The sequence below is a fragment of the Phocoena sinus genome, chromosome 9, assembly GCF_008692025.1.
Source record: "Phocoena sinus isolate mPhoSin1 chromosome 9, mPhoSin1.pri, whole genome shotgun sequence".
Taxonomy (NCBI): Eukaryota; Metazoa; Chordata; class Mammalia; order Artiodactyla; family Phocoenidae; genus Phocoena; species Phocoena sinus.
This window is the reverse complement of record NC_045771.1, coordinates 57336089-57352435: the sequence shown is the minus strand read 5'-3', so window position 1 is coordinate 57352435 and position 16347 is coordinate 57336089. Positions and strand designations below refer to the sequence as shown.

The window sequence follows — 16347 nt, the reverse complement described above, 5'->3', positions numbered from 1 at the left end:
TTTGAAAATCAAAGTAAATAAGTAATTGCTCTTCCTCTTTTTCATTTCATGAATCTAGCAAAACAGTATTTGCTACTGTATTTATGCTTCATACTACAGTAAACTCTGCTTTAGATTTCAAGAGTCATAATTCAATACTTTTCATTAATATTTTAAAGATAAATTTATAGGCTTACTATATGAAATGCCATTCTACTCATTGCTAAATCCAATGTTCAAGAATGCTTATTGTTAAATGAATAATAAAACTACTTCATTTTACTTATGATTCTTTTGGGACAGATTCTTTTGCAGACTGCTTTTACCTAAAGGTTTGGACTTGGAAAAGTAACAGAACAAAAGTTACCATAAAAGTTTATTTTCTTTTTTTAAATAAATGTATTTATTTATTTTTGGCTGCGTTGGGCCTTCTTTGCTACACACAAGCTTTCTGTAGTTGTGGCGGGCGGGGGCTACTCTTTGTTGTGGTGCGCAGGCTTCTCAATGCAGCGGTTTCTCTAGTTGCAGAGCACAGGCTCTAGGCGCACGGGCTTCAGTAGTTGTGGCATGTAGGCTCTAGAGCACAGGCTCAGTAGTTGTGGCGCATGGGCTTAGCTGCTCCGCGGCATGTGGGATCTTCCCGGACCAGGGCTCGAACCCATGTCCCCTGCACTGGCAGGCGGATCCTTAACCACTGCACCACCAGGGAAGTCCCATGAAAGTTTCTTTATGAGAGAAAGTCTTAAACTGCTGAAACTTGGGTTCAGGTTAATAATCTGAATAACACTGGTTCTTTCTTATAATATTAATGTTTCTTGGAATTAAGAATAACTGAAGCAAGTAGCCTCTTCTAGTATGTATATTCACTGAAGGCAGAAGTCTCTTTTTTCTTGCATCCCCATAAGTACCAAAATTAGCAGGTCATAAAAAACAGAATCAACTTTTCAAAAACAGAACTGTTCAAAAAGGAAGGGGTGTGATTTATAAATTACATGTATCTTTTACATTCCAATTAAAATTTCCAGCTGAAGTCTCCTAGGTGATCTAGAAATCAAAGTTCTTCCAGGGTGGCAATTATAGAGCATGCTTAGATCTCATGCTAATACCTAGACACTGTTAACTGATCTGGCACCCTTAGTTCCTTGAGTCTGAGGACAGCCCGAGAGTCCTCAACCCAGTCCTCCAGAAAGGTGCCAGACGTCACTGGGAGCTGGCACACCAGCTGAATTCAGCTGCTATCTCTGTTTTGATCTCTGGCTTTGTTTACTGGTTCTCAAGTGTCCCAGCCTATTATTTACTGCCTTTGGCTAAGCAGGTAAGAATATTGGTGTAAATGAGGTAAGTCAAGAGCTAAGAAGGGCCAATTTCTTTTCGCTGACAAATATGAAAAGCAAAATTTTTCTGAAAGCTGTTTTCATTTTCTCAGATGCTCTTCCCTCACCTCAGACGTGCACATGGTTCATTTCCTCACTTCCCTCAGGCCTCTCCTCAATTCTCACTTTATCAGAGTCCTTCTGTGACCATAAGTAAATAAATGGTATTCCTCTCCAACCCATACGCTGCCACTCTCTATCCCTCTTCTGCTGGTTATTTTTTCACCAGACTCTTCATCACCTGACATATTATATATTAATGTATCTCTTTCGGGCCTCTCACTGTTGTGGCCTCTCCCGTTGCGGATCACAAGCTCCGGACGCGCAGGCTCAGCGGCCATGGCTCACGGGCCCAGCCGCTCTGCGGCATGTGGGATCTTCCCGGACCAGGGCACGAACCCGTGTCCCCTGCATCGGCAGGCTGACTCTCAACCACTGCACCACCAGGGAAGCCCTAATGTATCTCTTTATTGCTGTCCCTGCGCCGGCATATAAATTCCTTGATGGCACATAAGTTCCTTAACTCACAACTATATCGCCAGCACCTAGATCAGTACATGGCATATGTCAGGTGATTTATAAATATCTCTTGATGCATAAATGAAAAAAAAATTATCACAATTCTTTCCAGAAAACTTATAAATGTTAAGTCATTGAACACAAAGGTATTTGCATGACACATTGCAAAAGTAATGTGATTTCTGGAAAAAAAGCTTAGAATAATCAGGGGTGTAGTCTCTTGCTAATGAATATACACAACTCTAGAAATATCTTCTAATTAAACAGAAATATCCTCTTGTCACTACAGTCATGGCCATTGAGGTTACATAATATGAAGCCAGCTAAGACACACTAATCAGACTCTAATTCAAAATGGGATATTACTGAGCAAAAACAAAAAATCTACAAAGTATTCTTGGGTCTAAAAGAACACAAAATTTGGAAAGAAATCCTAATCCAACTCAGGGACTTTAATATCACAAGAACGCTAGAACGTGGTACAAACTATAATCTCACAATTTTGGAGCTATTGCAATTACAGGAATAATTCCCTTAGTAGAATTATCTTTAACAGAGATGTTTCCAAGAATACTTGCCTTTAACAGTGCATCTACATATATGTTGTGCTGTGACATAATTTCTTTTACATCCCATTTCACATTAGCCATTAGGAGCAGCATCTGTTCATAATCAATGGCTTTACCAGCTACAATCCAGTAAATTGGTTTGCGTAGTTCACTGGCTGTTGAGACGGTCTGAAATAAATTTCACAGAAATGAAACCAAATATTTTCTAAAAGTATAAAATTTCTAAAATATATTTTGTTCCTGTTTCTAGTACACATCATATCTGAAAATAAAACACTATACACTTGGAGATTTAAATTATGAAAATACTTTAACTTGTGGGCAAGGAAGGGTCTTACTCAAAACATGATTTTGAGATATTCAACAAACTTGAGGCCACTGACAATTCAACTAAAAAACTACAGATTTTTTCACTTCTCTCCATTTCCATTTCTACTTGCACCTCAAGATCCCATCATCTCTCACCCACATTAGTCTAAAAGTCTTCAAACCAGTCTCCTGCCTCTAGGTTTGCCATCTGAGGTCCATTCTTCACACTTCCCCCAAAGTGCTTTCTAAAACACACACCTCACCATGCTACTCACCACCTCTTTCAAATCTTCCAGTAGCTTCCCAGTTCCCTTGGAACAAAGTCCAGCTCCTGGCTGGGAGCACTGTATGTCATGTGACTTCTGCTTAATCACTCCGGCCATCTTTCTCATCACTGGCCCTCTTCCCCGCTCTGAGAATTTGAATTTTCCTTAGCTGCTCACAGGCACCGTGCTCTCTCATCTGTAGGTCTTCATATAAGCCACTACCTTAGTCGAAATATACTCCTCTCACCCTCTTTCTCTCTGGTCCAGTTTAAACATCAGTTTCTCAAGACAGCCGTTCTAGATAACCTCCCCCAAACCATACCTCTTCTCCGCCTCCAGTCAAGGTTAAATACCCTGCCACTGTTTCTTTCCCTTAACTATACTTTATTGTAATATAGTTTTAATTGGCTCTTTCTCTTACTAGACTAAAAGTTATAAGAGGTACTCAATAAGTATTTATTTAATACAGGAATTCATGAATGAATAAACAAATATTCTAATCCACCTCTCCTGAGGTTGAGAGACTGACCACTAGTTTAAAAAAAAAAAAAACAAAACACCTAAATAACATGTGACAGTCCTATCCTGCTCACAGTTGAAATGATATATAAGACATGTCTGACCTGAGAATAAAACTGCTGAAGAAAGGGTTTTTTGACTGCAGGCATCACAGCATCCAGATGTGGCTGAAGGAACTCAAACTGTTCAGCCAAGAATACCCTAAAGGGAATAAATAATCCACCATGTAAACAAAACACAGTATTTAGAGCCTGTCAATATTTTTGGTGTAACTAATCTTTAAGATCTCTGAGCAAAAGTTTAACAATTAAAATTATTTTCCATTTTAAACAACTACCTTGCATTGCCACTTGACACACTCATTTACAATTCACACAAAAATTAATGCTGAGTTATCACTGAACGTGAGGTGATGTGAAAGAAGGATGACTTCAAAGGAGCTAATCTGGTTACCACAAGGTGTACAGTTTTGCTGCTTTGCATGTAAGATATGAGCACAGATAACACAAAAGACTGAAGAAAGAATACAACAGTATTTTTAGAAGGATTTCCCATGTAATTACACACATCAGACCCATGAATTCACAGATTTAACACCTGACACTTTTTAGAAATAACCCAAACATTCATAACAGGAAATAAAATGGAACTTGGCTGAGACACAGACGTGAACTTCACATGCATACACAAGACATACACGTGCATGAATCGGAATCATTCAGCTGAAGACTGCTGGTAGTCACACTGTTTTCCACTACTCTTTGTTATATACAAAACCTCTTAAATTATACTGGACCATATTTTATGGAAGAAGTTATATGCTCTCACTTTATTAAAGAACTTGGGGATTTATAAAGGTCAGGATGCACTCCTGCTGATGTCAAGGGTCGACTACATTTAACACTAAACTGACAATGTAACTACAGTTTCTCTAGAATTGTAATTCAATGGCAAACTATAAAGTACTATACTACAATATGCTTTTCTAAAGTCTTACTTAAACCAAGGATCATGCTGCTAAAGAATGAAACTTAAAAGGTTACCCTCCTTCCATTTATACACCTGAAAATCAACCATGCCATTTTAAAAACTGATTCGTAATCTAGTTTAGGATATACTTCTCAGAAATATTGAGTAACTTAAGGAATATTTAGAAGTGGGAAATGCATACAGCTAGAATACAGTGCTTACTTTTATAATCTTTCTTAAATATTTAATGGCAAAGCAACTGTTTTTAACAACTTACAAGGATTCTGTGGCTACCACTCTTTCCGCCAACCCATACAATGTATCCCCAAATGTCAAAACCACTAGGTGACTGAGGTGAGGGCTCGGTACCTTCTCCTTTCTCTCTTCTGCTGCTGTGAGCGTGGCAGTAGGATCGGCTGAAACTTCCTGAAAATATAACATACATATACACACACAGCCTGAAATAGCAAATCTAATAGCAATAACCCATGTGATTTTACAAAATTGGAGCTATAATTAAAATGCTCTCAGGCATACATTAATTACACTTAGTTTCAGTTCTTTTATTCCTCCTTTTACATTTTCTAACTACTAGAACTTTCCTTTTTATACTAAGTGAAAATGATCCAGCTCCATATGCTATTATCTGTGCATGGCCTAAAATTGCCCAACACAAGGAATCTTTATGAATTGACAAATATTTCACAGAGACAATAGTGAGATGCCCTTCAAGAACTTGTAAATGAGGAAGAACAGAATGCCTCTCCAGGACCAGGCTGGTAAAATCCAAAATTATGGTGTGATTAACCATTTCACACCTAAACCTTAATCAAGGTAACTTTGGTATAATCCCAAGAAGGCAGGACTAAAATGTTGTCTAACCTGAAACAGAAGCAACTGTATTGTATATCTCTAGGGATAGATTACTGACCTGAAGGAAGATGGTAAATGGAAATAAAAGAAAGGGATGCCCAAAGAGCAGAGTGAGCTGAGCCTTATAAGATCCTCAAAGAAAATTACAGCACAAAAATTGAATACAAACAAATCTAAAAGTGTACAAAATGTAAATCTGGATTACTTTTTAAATCAATTACATAATCACAAATCTCTAACATTTGCCTTACGAATAAAAGAGACATCAAATGCATAGGACTCTGGGAGTATAACAGGTTTATAAATTTTGCAAAATGGAAATAATACATTATAAAACCTTTCAAGTTAGAAAATGGTTTTATTCTTGTTTAGTTCTTTTTTATATCCTATATTCTACTAAAGGTATTGTCTCTCTTCAATCTCTAATTACTCAATTAGCATTTAAAAGTTATTTTGGGAACAACTGTGCTTTCTCTAAGGAGGATCAGGATAAGGGAACTATGCAAGTTAATCAATGTCACAGCTCCACTATTTATTTCCTTCTACTAAAAAGGAAAGTAATCACCCCACTACTGCCAAAAACAACAACAACACACAAATCACAAAATTACATATGGTTTGGTACCAACTGGGTACCTGTGCTATTTAATTTAATTCTGGTGGCTATTTAATACTTTTATTATTTTTTTTTTAAGATTTATTTATTTATTTGGCTGTGCCAGGTCTTAGTTGCAGCACACGGGATCTTTGTTGCAGCATGTGGGATCTAGTTCCCTGACCAGGGATCGAACCCAGGCCCTCTGCATTGGGAGCGTGGAATCTTAACCACTGGACCACCAGGGAAGTCCCTGAGGGGGCTATTTAATCACCATCTACCAGACTGTCCAAGTGAAGAAACTTAGAATCATTCTTGAACACCCCCTCTTCCTTTGCACCTCCCTCATGCCTAAACAGACACCTCTCTTGTTTGTTTCTTCCTCATGTCATTACTTCAGTAATACCTAGGTGATCTTTCTAAAATGGAGATGTGATCATACCACTCCGTAATTTAAAAGTCTCAACTGACGATCCCTTCCTTACAGAAAAAAAGCCTAAACTTGTTGCCACGATATTACTCCTTTACAAACAGCTACCTTGCCAGTCTCATTTCAAGATAATCTCTATACCCCTAAGGTCTAGTCACACTGGGCTGCTTACTACACCTGTCCTACTGACACTCCTGTCGTACCAGCTCTCTTCTCCTTGCCTGCCTGGCTCTTACCTCATTGTTTAAGAATGAACTCATATTCACCTCCTTTCTATAACTTTCTCAGTCTCCCAAGAAAAGTAACTATCTTACTTGTGTTAATATTGCCTATACATATACCTGTTATGTGGCATACGGCATACTTTATCAGTTGTTGTTTTCTAACTCTCCTACCTCATTGTGAGTTCTTGGTGGGTAGGGACCAATTTCACCCTCTTTGTACCTTAAGTCCTTGGCATGCCTGTTGACATTAGCAGGCTCTCTGTTAGTTTCATTGATGGAGATGTTGATAAGAATCTTCTCTTCCTCTCCTATTATCCTCTTTCAAGCCCATTCCAACCAGGTTTTTGTCTGCTCCACTCCAAAGAAAGAGTAAGCAAGGTCCCCACCGGCCTCCTTATGGCCAAATCCAATAGCCAACTCTGAATATCCATCTCTGAATATTCCCCCTGATCTTTAAACACTGGGTTCAGTCCTGAGATTTCTCTGACTTACATTCTACTCCCTACATGATTTCATCCGGTCTCACAGTTTTAAATGCCATCCATATACCTACAGCTCAAAATTTATATACTTGCCCTGACCCCTCTCTCACCTCTTGTGCATTTAACATATCTGAAACTGAACTCTTGATGTCCTCTTCAAATGTGTCCTCCTAAAAGTCTTATCCATCCCCATTATGGCACCTCCATTCTCCAGAAGTCAGGTGCCATCCTTGATTCTTCTCAGTGTCACACTCCTCTTATAATCCATCAACAAATCTTAATGTGTCTACCTTCAAAACAGATCCATTTAGGGAAATACACTTGAAGAGAGCAAGAAAGTCCCAAACTGTCAAGCTGACATAAATAAATGGTATGTGTTTATTGCACACTTAAATGGAAAAGCTCCTAAATGGATCCATGTTTCAGCTTATACCAGTATAGTAAGGAAAGGACACACAACTCTTTGAAGACTTTGAAAAAATGAAACTTTAATCAATCTTTACTCTCACAGTGAAACTTATATTTTTAGCCTTTCCTGCCAGTAATGTACTAACTAACACAAAGAAAATTCATATTTATGGACTTTCCTGGATCAGTTTAAAATACATTTTTATTATCAAAGATTCAAAGTTGGCCACAGATCTTAAACAGTTTAGCATCACCAGGTAGATAACTAAAAATTCACATTTCTGGTACCATTACCACCTACCCCAACTTCCTTTCCTGCTTGTCCACTATTAGACAATTTTTCTTAGACTTTTATTTGATGTGTCAAACAAATTTTCTTAGTTTACGGTGAATGTAGATGATAAACAATTTCAGGTGGCATTTTAAAGAACATGATGATTCCATTTTGCCTTTTACAGCTTAAAGAGAAGCAAAACTCAGAAGATATATATGGAGAAAATAAAATCACCAAAAAAGTGCTTATTAAAGTTTTAACTAACACATAGGAGAAATATAAAGAAAAATACTACCTCCATCCAGTGGTTCCAAATTAGGCTATAAATTATTTTAATAGCCAAAGAATGTATTGAATAGCAAGAAACCAATTAATGTTCTCTGCCAATGTAGATGCAAATTAATGAAGTGAAGAAAATTTATATACCAGCTTATGAAAACCTGAGATCAAGGTCTAGTAAATGACAAATATATTTTTTAAAATAATAAAACGATGCTTATCAGTATGCGTAATAACTTAACACATAAAACACTGGAAATTTTCAGAAAAACTTCTACTGTATTGTTGTAGTGTCTTATCCATCAGAGGAGTGGGGACTGTGGAGAGGCTCTGTCAAAGGTCAGTGCTCCTTACAAACTGACAGAGGAACAACGGCTCACACAGTCTTCTGATCCAAGGTACAGTCTTTGATTTAAGAGATGCTAAGAATAAGGTCTTAAAAAAAAGATATTTTTAAAAGACAAGGGGGCAAAGAAAAAACCAAGCACATCTATCAGTTTATTGGGGAGGGGTGTGTAGCTGGTTTTAAAAAAACGCATTTCTAAAATTGACTATTACAGCAATTCAGGAAAAAACTTACCAATGAACAAAGAACTGGTCTGACAGATGCTACAGATACACTGTTATCGTTAGATGGGTGACAGCTTGTCTTAAATAACAGCTAGTTTGGTCCCATTGTTTACTGGGTCACGCTATTTCATTACACACTGTATGGCAGCATTAAATCCACAGCTTAAGGGTCAGATCTGGAACTGTGGTTTGACAATCATAAGCTAGTAACTAGTAGAGCTGGCAGAGAAACGCTAGAGTGAATGATTCTAGTGGTATATTTCAGCCCACCTATCTTGAGGCATTCAGCCAGAAACAAGAAAAACTGAAGCTGTGGACTAAGATCTGGAAAACAAGATCTTCAGGTCAAGGTTATACTAAGTATCAAAGAAGGAGAAGCAAAATCAAAACAGGTAACTGCCAATGGGACCGAAAGCCAATGATGGATTTTACACAACAAAGACCAAAAAAAAAAAAAAAGAAAGAAAAAAGAAAAAGAAATAGATGGCTGTGTCAAACAAGGAGCCTTGACTCTGAAAACAAAGATCAGGATTAAGTGGACAAGAAAACAAGCCAGGTTAATCCAGGAGACACCAAACTCAAGGATTCGAGTTTATTCACTTACTCTATAAACATTTATTGAAGAGATGCTATGTGCCAAGGTAAGTGCTAGGACTATGAACATATATTAAAAAAATATGTGCTGGGGCTTCCCTTGTGGCGCAGTGGTTGAGAGCCCGCTTGCCGATGCAGGGGACACGGGTTCGTGCCCCGGTCCGGGAAGATCCCACATGCCGCAGAGCGGCTGGGCCCGTGAGCCATGGCCACTGAGCCTGCGCGTCCAGAGCCTGTGCTCCACAACGGGAGAGGACACAACAGTGAGAGGCCCGCGTACCGTAAAAAAAAAAAAAAAATGTGCTGGGCCAAAAGACCTCCAAATTTTAAGGGGGATGGATGAGACGGATACAGGTTATTTCCTCTGTGTAAACAGTGCTCACCTGAAATATCTGCATACGCCTCTCTCACTTTATTCATATCTCTGCTTAAAGATCACTGTCGCATCACTCTGCTTCATCTTCTTCTTGGCACTGATCAGTATCTGACACTCTTATACATTTATCTGTCTCTCTGCCCCAATAAGATTCAAGTTCCAAGAAGACGGGAATTACCTCTTTTGTTCACTGATGACTTTCCAGGCCTACAATGCCTGGCATATAATAATTATTCCAAACAAGTATTTCTTAAAAGAATGAATGATTACATTGCTTTATAAAAACTTCAATAACAGAAGTATGCTCATAATATAGAGCTTATGAGAAAAGAGGAAAGTGATTGCTTATTTGGGTAAGTGACGGAATAAGGGAAAATTCATAGATGCAGAGAAATGCACTGAATGACAAAAGTCTCTGGCTACAGTGATCAAGCGTAAGAAAAATTTTTTTCTTATTTTAACTGCTTATGTTGGCTTAAACACTATAGAGGATCAGCCCTGTTTTGCGACCTAACCCAGCTTTTTAAAACATGCATTTCATCACATGACACAGTTAAGAATCCAGACCCCCTACTGCATAGCCGACTAAACCTAACTTCTCAAATGTTAAAGCCATTTATAAAGTCATCCTAAACACTCTTTGCAACACAACTCTTCGGCATAAACTGGTGCCCCATCACAAAAATCTGCCAAAATTTGGGCCAGGCTCGCTCCCACCTCAAGGCCCTTGCTCAGCCTCTGAACCTTAAATTGAATGCCGTTCTTTCTCCTCTTCCCCACTGCTCCCATGCCTACTCTTCAAAGTCTAGCATAAGTCTCACTTCCTCCTTCAGTCATTCTCTGACAGTAATTTTGAACATAAACCTTTCTTCTCTTTGAACTTGTACTGCATGTAGAGCCAATATCATATTCTTTTGTGTACACCAGCTTTCTCTCTCCATCAGACTATAAGAAACCTCCATTTTACTTACTGCATGCCATTAATGTTCTAGGGACACAGGAACTCAATGTACATATAGGAATACACTTACATGTAGTTGATTAGATCGCCAATTTCTATTTTAAATAACCTAAAAGAATTGATTACTTACCAGATCAATGAGGCTTTCTTGTATTCTGTTTAGAGTTGTTCTTAGTCTACTACTGCTAAGACCTAGTCCCGTGGATTCCAACTGAAAAAGTAAACGAGAGGCATGTTAAATTGCTGTGGAGATAACCCTGCAAATGTTGTAACTTCAAATCAGTGAAAAGTAAGTATGTGGTGAGTTTTCACTCAGATACTTAGCATTCAGAGGGTTTCCAAACTGCATTTAAAAATACCAAAACATCAAAGACAGAAATCAAATCTTAACCCTCAAAGGAACAAGAGAGCTATTTACACATGTTCATTTACAGGTCACACTAATATCTATCAATCTAATGGATTTATCAGGAGAGAGTTCACCAGAATTTATTTCCCACAAGTTATTGTTTTTAATTGCAAAACTTAAGATTTTTAGATACTTAAAGAACCCAAGGATAAGAAGGGCCACACTGATACAGAAAAAACAAAACAGAGATGATACATACTTTCAATATCAAGAATGAGAGCATGGATAACACTACAGATCTAATGTTGAAACACCAGAAGGATAATAAGAGAATATTATGAATAATCTTATGACAATAAATTTACCAAACCAGATGAAACAGACAAATTCCTTGACAAGCTATTATAAAAATTGACCTAAGAAGAAATAGAAAACTTTAGCAGCTCTTATTAAATTTCATTTAATAAAAACCTTCAAAAAGGACTAGTCCTACATAGACTCTCAGAAAGTAGAAGAAAAGAGAATGTTTCCCAATTGTTTTATTGTTTTACTACTATTACTCTGATTCCTAAACCAAACAAAGATACCACAGAGGGCTTCCCTAGTGGCGCAGTGGTTGACGGTCCACCTGCCGATGCAGGGGACGCGGGTTTGTGCCCTGGTCCAGGAAGATCCCCCATGCCGCGGAGCAGCTGGGCCCGTGAGACATGGCCGCTGAGCCTGCGCGTCCGGAGCCTGTGCTCCGCAACAGGAGAGGCCACAACAGTGAGAGGCCCATGTACCACAAAAAAAAGAAAGATAGATACCACAGAAAACATAACTACAGACTCCTAAACTTTATGGACACAATTTTTTTAAATCCTTAAAATATTAGCAAACTGATTCATGACCAAGTGGTATTTGTCTTGGGAATGCAAGACTAGTTTAACAGCCAAAAATCCTACTTTGAAGTTAACCAGTGTATTTCACCATATTAATATATTTCTTTAGGAAAGAAAGTTAAGATTGTTTAAATAGATTCAGAAAAAGCCATTTGACTAAATTTATCCTTTCATGATAAAAATTTAGAAAAATTCAGTAACAGAGGAGAGTTTCTTCAACATGACTACAGGCATCTATAAAATAGCTAGCATCACACTCAATGGTGAAAGGGTAAAGGCTTCCTATCCAGGATAGATGAAAGTGGAGGGAACAAGATGAGGATGTCAACTCTCACCACTTTTTCTTGAGAGGTAAAACCTTTGATTTCAAATCATTTTTTTTATAACATCTCTGTTGGAGTATAATTGCTTTACAATGGTGTGTTAGTTTCTGCTGCATAACAAAGTGAATCAGATATACATATACATATATCCCCGTATCTCCTCCCTCTTGCGTCTCCCTCCCACCCTCCCTATCCCACCCCTCTAGGTGGTCACAAAGTACTAAGCTGACCTCCCTGTGCTATGCGGCTCCTTCCCACTAGCTATCTATCTTACGTTTGGTAGTACATTAAAGTCCATGCCACTCTCTCACTTTGTCCCAGCTTACCCTTCCCCCTCCCCATGTCCTCAAGTCCATTCTCCATGTCTGCGTCTTTATTCCTGATCTGCCTCTAGGTTCTTCGGAACCTTTTTTTTTTTTTTAGATTCCATATATATGTGTTAGCATATGGTATTTGTTTTTCACTTTCTGACTTACTTCACTCCGTATGACAGACTCTAGGTCCATCCACCTCACTACAAATAACTCAATTTTGATCCTTTTTATGTCTGAGTAATATTCCATTGTATATATGTGCCACATCTTCTTTATCCATTCATCTGTTGATGGACACTTAGGTTGCTTCCATGTCCTGGCTATTGTAAACAGAGCTGCAGTGAACATTGTGGTACATGACTCTTTTTGAATTATAGTTTTCTCCGGGTATATGCTCAGTAGTGGGATTGCTGGGTCCTATGGTAGTTCTATTTTTAGTTTTTTAAGGAACCTCCATACTGTTCTCCATAGTGGCTGTATCAATTTACATTCCCACCAACAGTGCAATCACTAAATGATTAGTGATGTTGAGCACTCTTTCATGTATTTGTTGGCAACTCTCACCACTTTTATTTTACATTGTGCTGGAGGTCAATTTTTTTTTTTTTTTTGTAATTGACTTCCTTCTTTTGTGGTTTCTTCATTAACCCAATCTTTATTTAGATGTGTGTTGTTTAATCTCCAAACACTTAGGTTTTCCTATTTTATAGATATTGGTTTCCAATATAATTTCATTGAAAATATATTCTGTATGATTTCAATGTTTTAAACTCATTACAACATGTTTAATGGCCCAGAACATATGGTCTCTCCTGATAAATGTACCATCTGCACTTGAATATATATCCTGTCATTGTTAGGTATGTTGTCCTACAAATATCAATTAAGTCAAAATGGTTCAAAGAGTTGTTCCAATCTCCTGTGTACTTGCTGATTTTCTATCTAACTTGTTCTATTAGTTACTCTAGTGTTAAAATCTCCAGTTGTCATTGAATTTTTTCATTTCCTCTTGAATTCTGTCAATTATTGCTTCATCTGTTTTGAAGCTCTGTTACTAGGCACATATGCATTTATGATCATTATGTCTTCCAAATGAACTGATCCTTACATCATTAGAAATCCCTCTATCTCTGGTAATACATTGTTTTCAAACTTATTTTATCTCATATTATAGCCACTGCAGTCACCTTATGCTTACTGTTTGCATGGCATATCTTTTCAATCCATTTGCTTTCAATCTATGTTTTTTGTTATTAAGCATGGGCTTTGTTTTTAATCCACTCTGACAATCTCTACCTTTTAATATGAGTATTTAGTCCAGGAACATTTACTGTGGCTGGGTTTACATCTACCATTACCTGTTTTCTTTTTTGTTCCTTGGTTCCTCCTTTCCTGCTTTTTCTAATTATATGATTTTTTCTTTTATTAGAATCCTACTTTAATTTTCCTGTAGGCAAAAGTTAAAGTGCTTTGTATTATTTTTCATTATTCTTCTATACATTCTCGATATTTCACAGTCCATTTACTGTTAACAATGTACTGTTTTACATAATATATAGAAATCTTGCCATCTTATAGGTCCACATCCCTCCACATACCATGGTATAGTTGTTATACGTAATACATTTACATATATTATGAACTCCAGAAAAGAATGTTATACTTTCAGGTTTAAACAGCTATATGGTTTAAAAAGAAATTAAGTGGAAAAAGAAAAACAACAACAACAACAACCTTTTGCATTTCCCCAAGTAGTTTCTATTACCAATGCTTTCATACTTTCTGAGGATTGATGTTTTCATCTGGTATCATTTTCCTTCACTCTGGAAAACTTCCTACAACATTTCTTGTATTACATGTCTGTTGATGACAACTTCTCTTAGTGCTTTTTTTTCTTTTTATCTGAAAATGTTTTAATTTCATATTCATGCTTGAATAGTATTTTTGGTGGCTATAAAATTCTGGACAGACATTTTTTATTTTCTTTCGGTGTCTGAAAGGTGTTGTTTAACTCTCTTCTAGTCTCCACAGTTTCTCGTGAGAAGTCAGCTGTTAATCAGATCATTGGTCCCTTTTATGTCATAAGTCTATTAAAGTTTTCAAGAGACAATTTCCTCATGAGGTACCCCACTAGACTTTTCTTTGTGTTTATTCTGTTTGCTGTTCATTTAGCATCTTGTATCTGCAAATTTTTGGACAGTGTTTCTTCAAAAGTTTTTTCTACCTCATTCCCTCTCTCATCTCCACCTGGTATTCCAATTAAATGTATGTTTGACCATGTGATATAACTTAGCACGTCCCTAAGGTTTTGATCATCTTTGTTTTTCAATCATTTTTTCTCTATGTTCTTCATTTTGAATAATTTCTATTGATCTATTTTCAGGTTCACAAATTCTTTCCTCTGTCATGTCCATTTGGCTAAGTACATTCAGTAATTTTTTTTAATTGCTGGAACTGAATTTTCAGTTCTAGGATTTCTCTTTGGTTTTCTTCCTACTGTTTCTACTAGAACTTCTTATTTCTCTACTGAGCTGTTCATGCATTTAAAACATGTTTTGTTTTACTTTATTGAAGATAGTTAAAATGGTCCATTTAAAATCTTTATCCCTTAGTTCCAACATCTTGAGTTCAGACTATATTGATTTTCTTTTTACTGAAGGATGTATTCCTCTCTTTTAGCTCTATGTATTTAGGTAACATTGGATTGCATCATCCATTCGATTCTAGAGATTTTGGATTCTGTTACTTTTCTCCAATAAGTATTGTTTCCTTTGTTTTCAGTATGCAATTTTCTTGGCCAGGCTTCAACTATAAACTATCTCTTGTGTAGCAGCTTCAGTCTCTATTCAGATCTCTTTTCTTTGACTGGCTGCAGTCTGTTCCACACAAACATGGTTCATGGGTTAGTCAGAGATGTGGGTAGATAGAAATTGGGGATCCCTCCTCTGACTCTTTCCCGTCTGAACTTCTCCCTACTCTTTTCAGTGTTCCCCGTTTCCTGGCTTCACTTTTCTGATCCCCCAATCCATAAAGACTATAGGTTTCCTTATGCGTGTCTCCAGTTATGTGCCTCAGGGACTGCACTTAGTCCTGGGCTAAAGGCCACGGAGATGGAATTTTTTTTTTAATTAATTAATTAATTAATTTATTTATTTATTTTTGTCTGTGTTGGGTCTTCATTGCTCTGCCTGGGCTTTCTCTAGTTGAGGCGAGAGGGGGCTATTCTTCGTTGCGGTGCATGGGCTTCTCATTGTGGTGGCTTCCCTTGTTGCAGAGCACAGGCTCTCAGAGCACGTGCTTCAGTAGTTGTGGCACGAGGGCTCAGTAGTTGTGGTGCATGGGCTTAGTTGCTCGGCGGCATGTGGGATCTTCCCAGACCAGGGCTCGAACCTGTGGCCCCTGCATTGGCAGGCAGACTCTCAACCACTGCGCCACCAGGGAAGCCCAGAATTTCTTTTTATAGTTTCCCCTTCCCCAACCACTAGCGTGAAATCCCACCAGAGTCTATGCTTCTGTTCACTCTCCAGCCTTTTGTTTTATAAAACATCCAGGTTTTATAATTGTTTTCTGCAAGAAATATCATCTAACAAGGTCTCAGTCCCTCATACCCAGAAATGGAAGTTAATTCATCCTTAAAAGTTTAGATTTTGAATCAGACTCTCTACAAAAAAACAGTTCCATTAATGAAAGTTAACTTTAAATGAGGCTCACAAACCGTTGTCAAGTAATAACCCTCATAAGATTTACTTGGATAAGAAATAATTAGGATATAGGACTTCCCTGGTGGTGCAGTGGTTAAGAATCTGCCAACGCAGGGGACATGGGTTCAAGCCCTGGTCCGGAAAGATCCCACATGCCACAGAGCAACTAAGCCCGTGCGCCACAACTACTGAGCCTGCGCTCTAGAGCCC

At 37.7% G+C, this 16347-nt stretch overlaps 1 protein-coding gene across 3 annotated transcripts in view; it reads right to left on the bottom strand.

The window, feature by feature from the left end:
- The window catches only part of VPS50 (VPS50 subunit of EARP/GARPII complex), a 141254-nt gene that overhangs the window by 6452 nt on the left and 118455 nt on the right, over positions 1–16347 (bottom strand). For 2 of the 3 annotated variants that reach the window (XM_032643673.1, XM_032643674.1), the window contains 4 exons: positions 10700–10780; positions 4781–4929; positions 3639–3735; positions 2450–2608 (listed from right to left, as the gene is read on the bottom strand). In XM_032643673.1, coding sequence (XP_032499564.1) covers positions 2450–2608; positions 3639–3735; positions 4781–4929; positions 10700–10780 — 486 coding nt within the window. Of the gene's footprint in view, positions 1–2449; positions 2609–3638; positions 3736–4780; positions 4930–10699; positions 10781–16347 lie in introns of those variants that run through there. The other variant, XR_004351529.1, reaches the window with a different exon arrangement.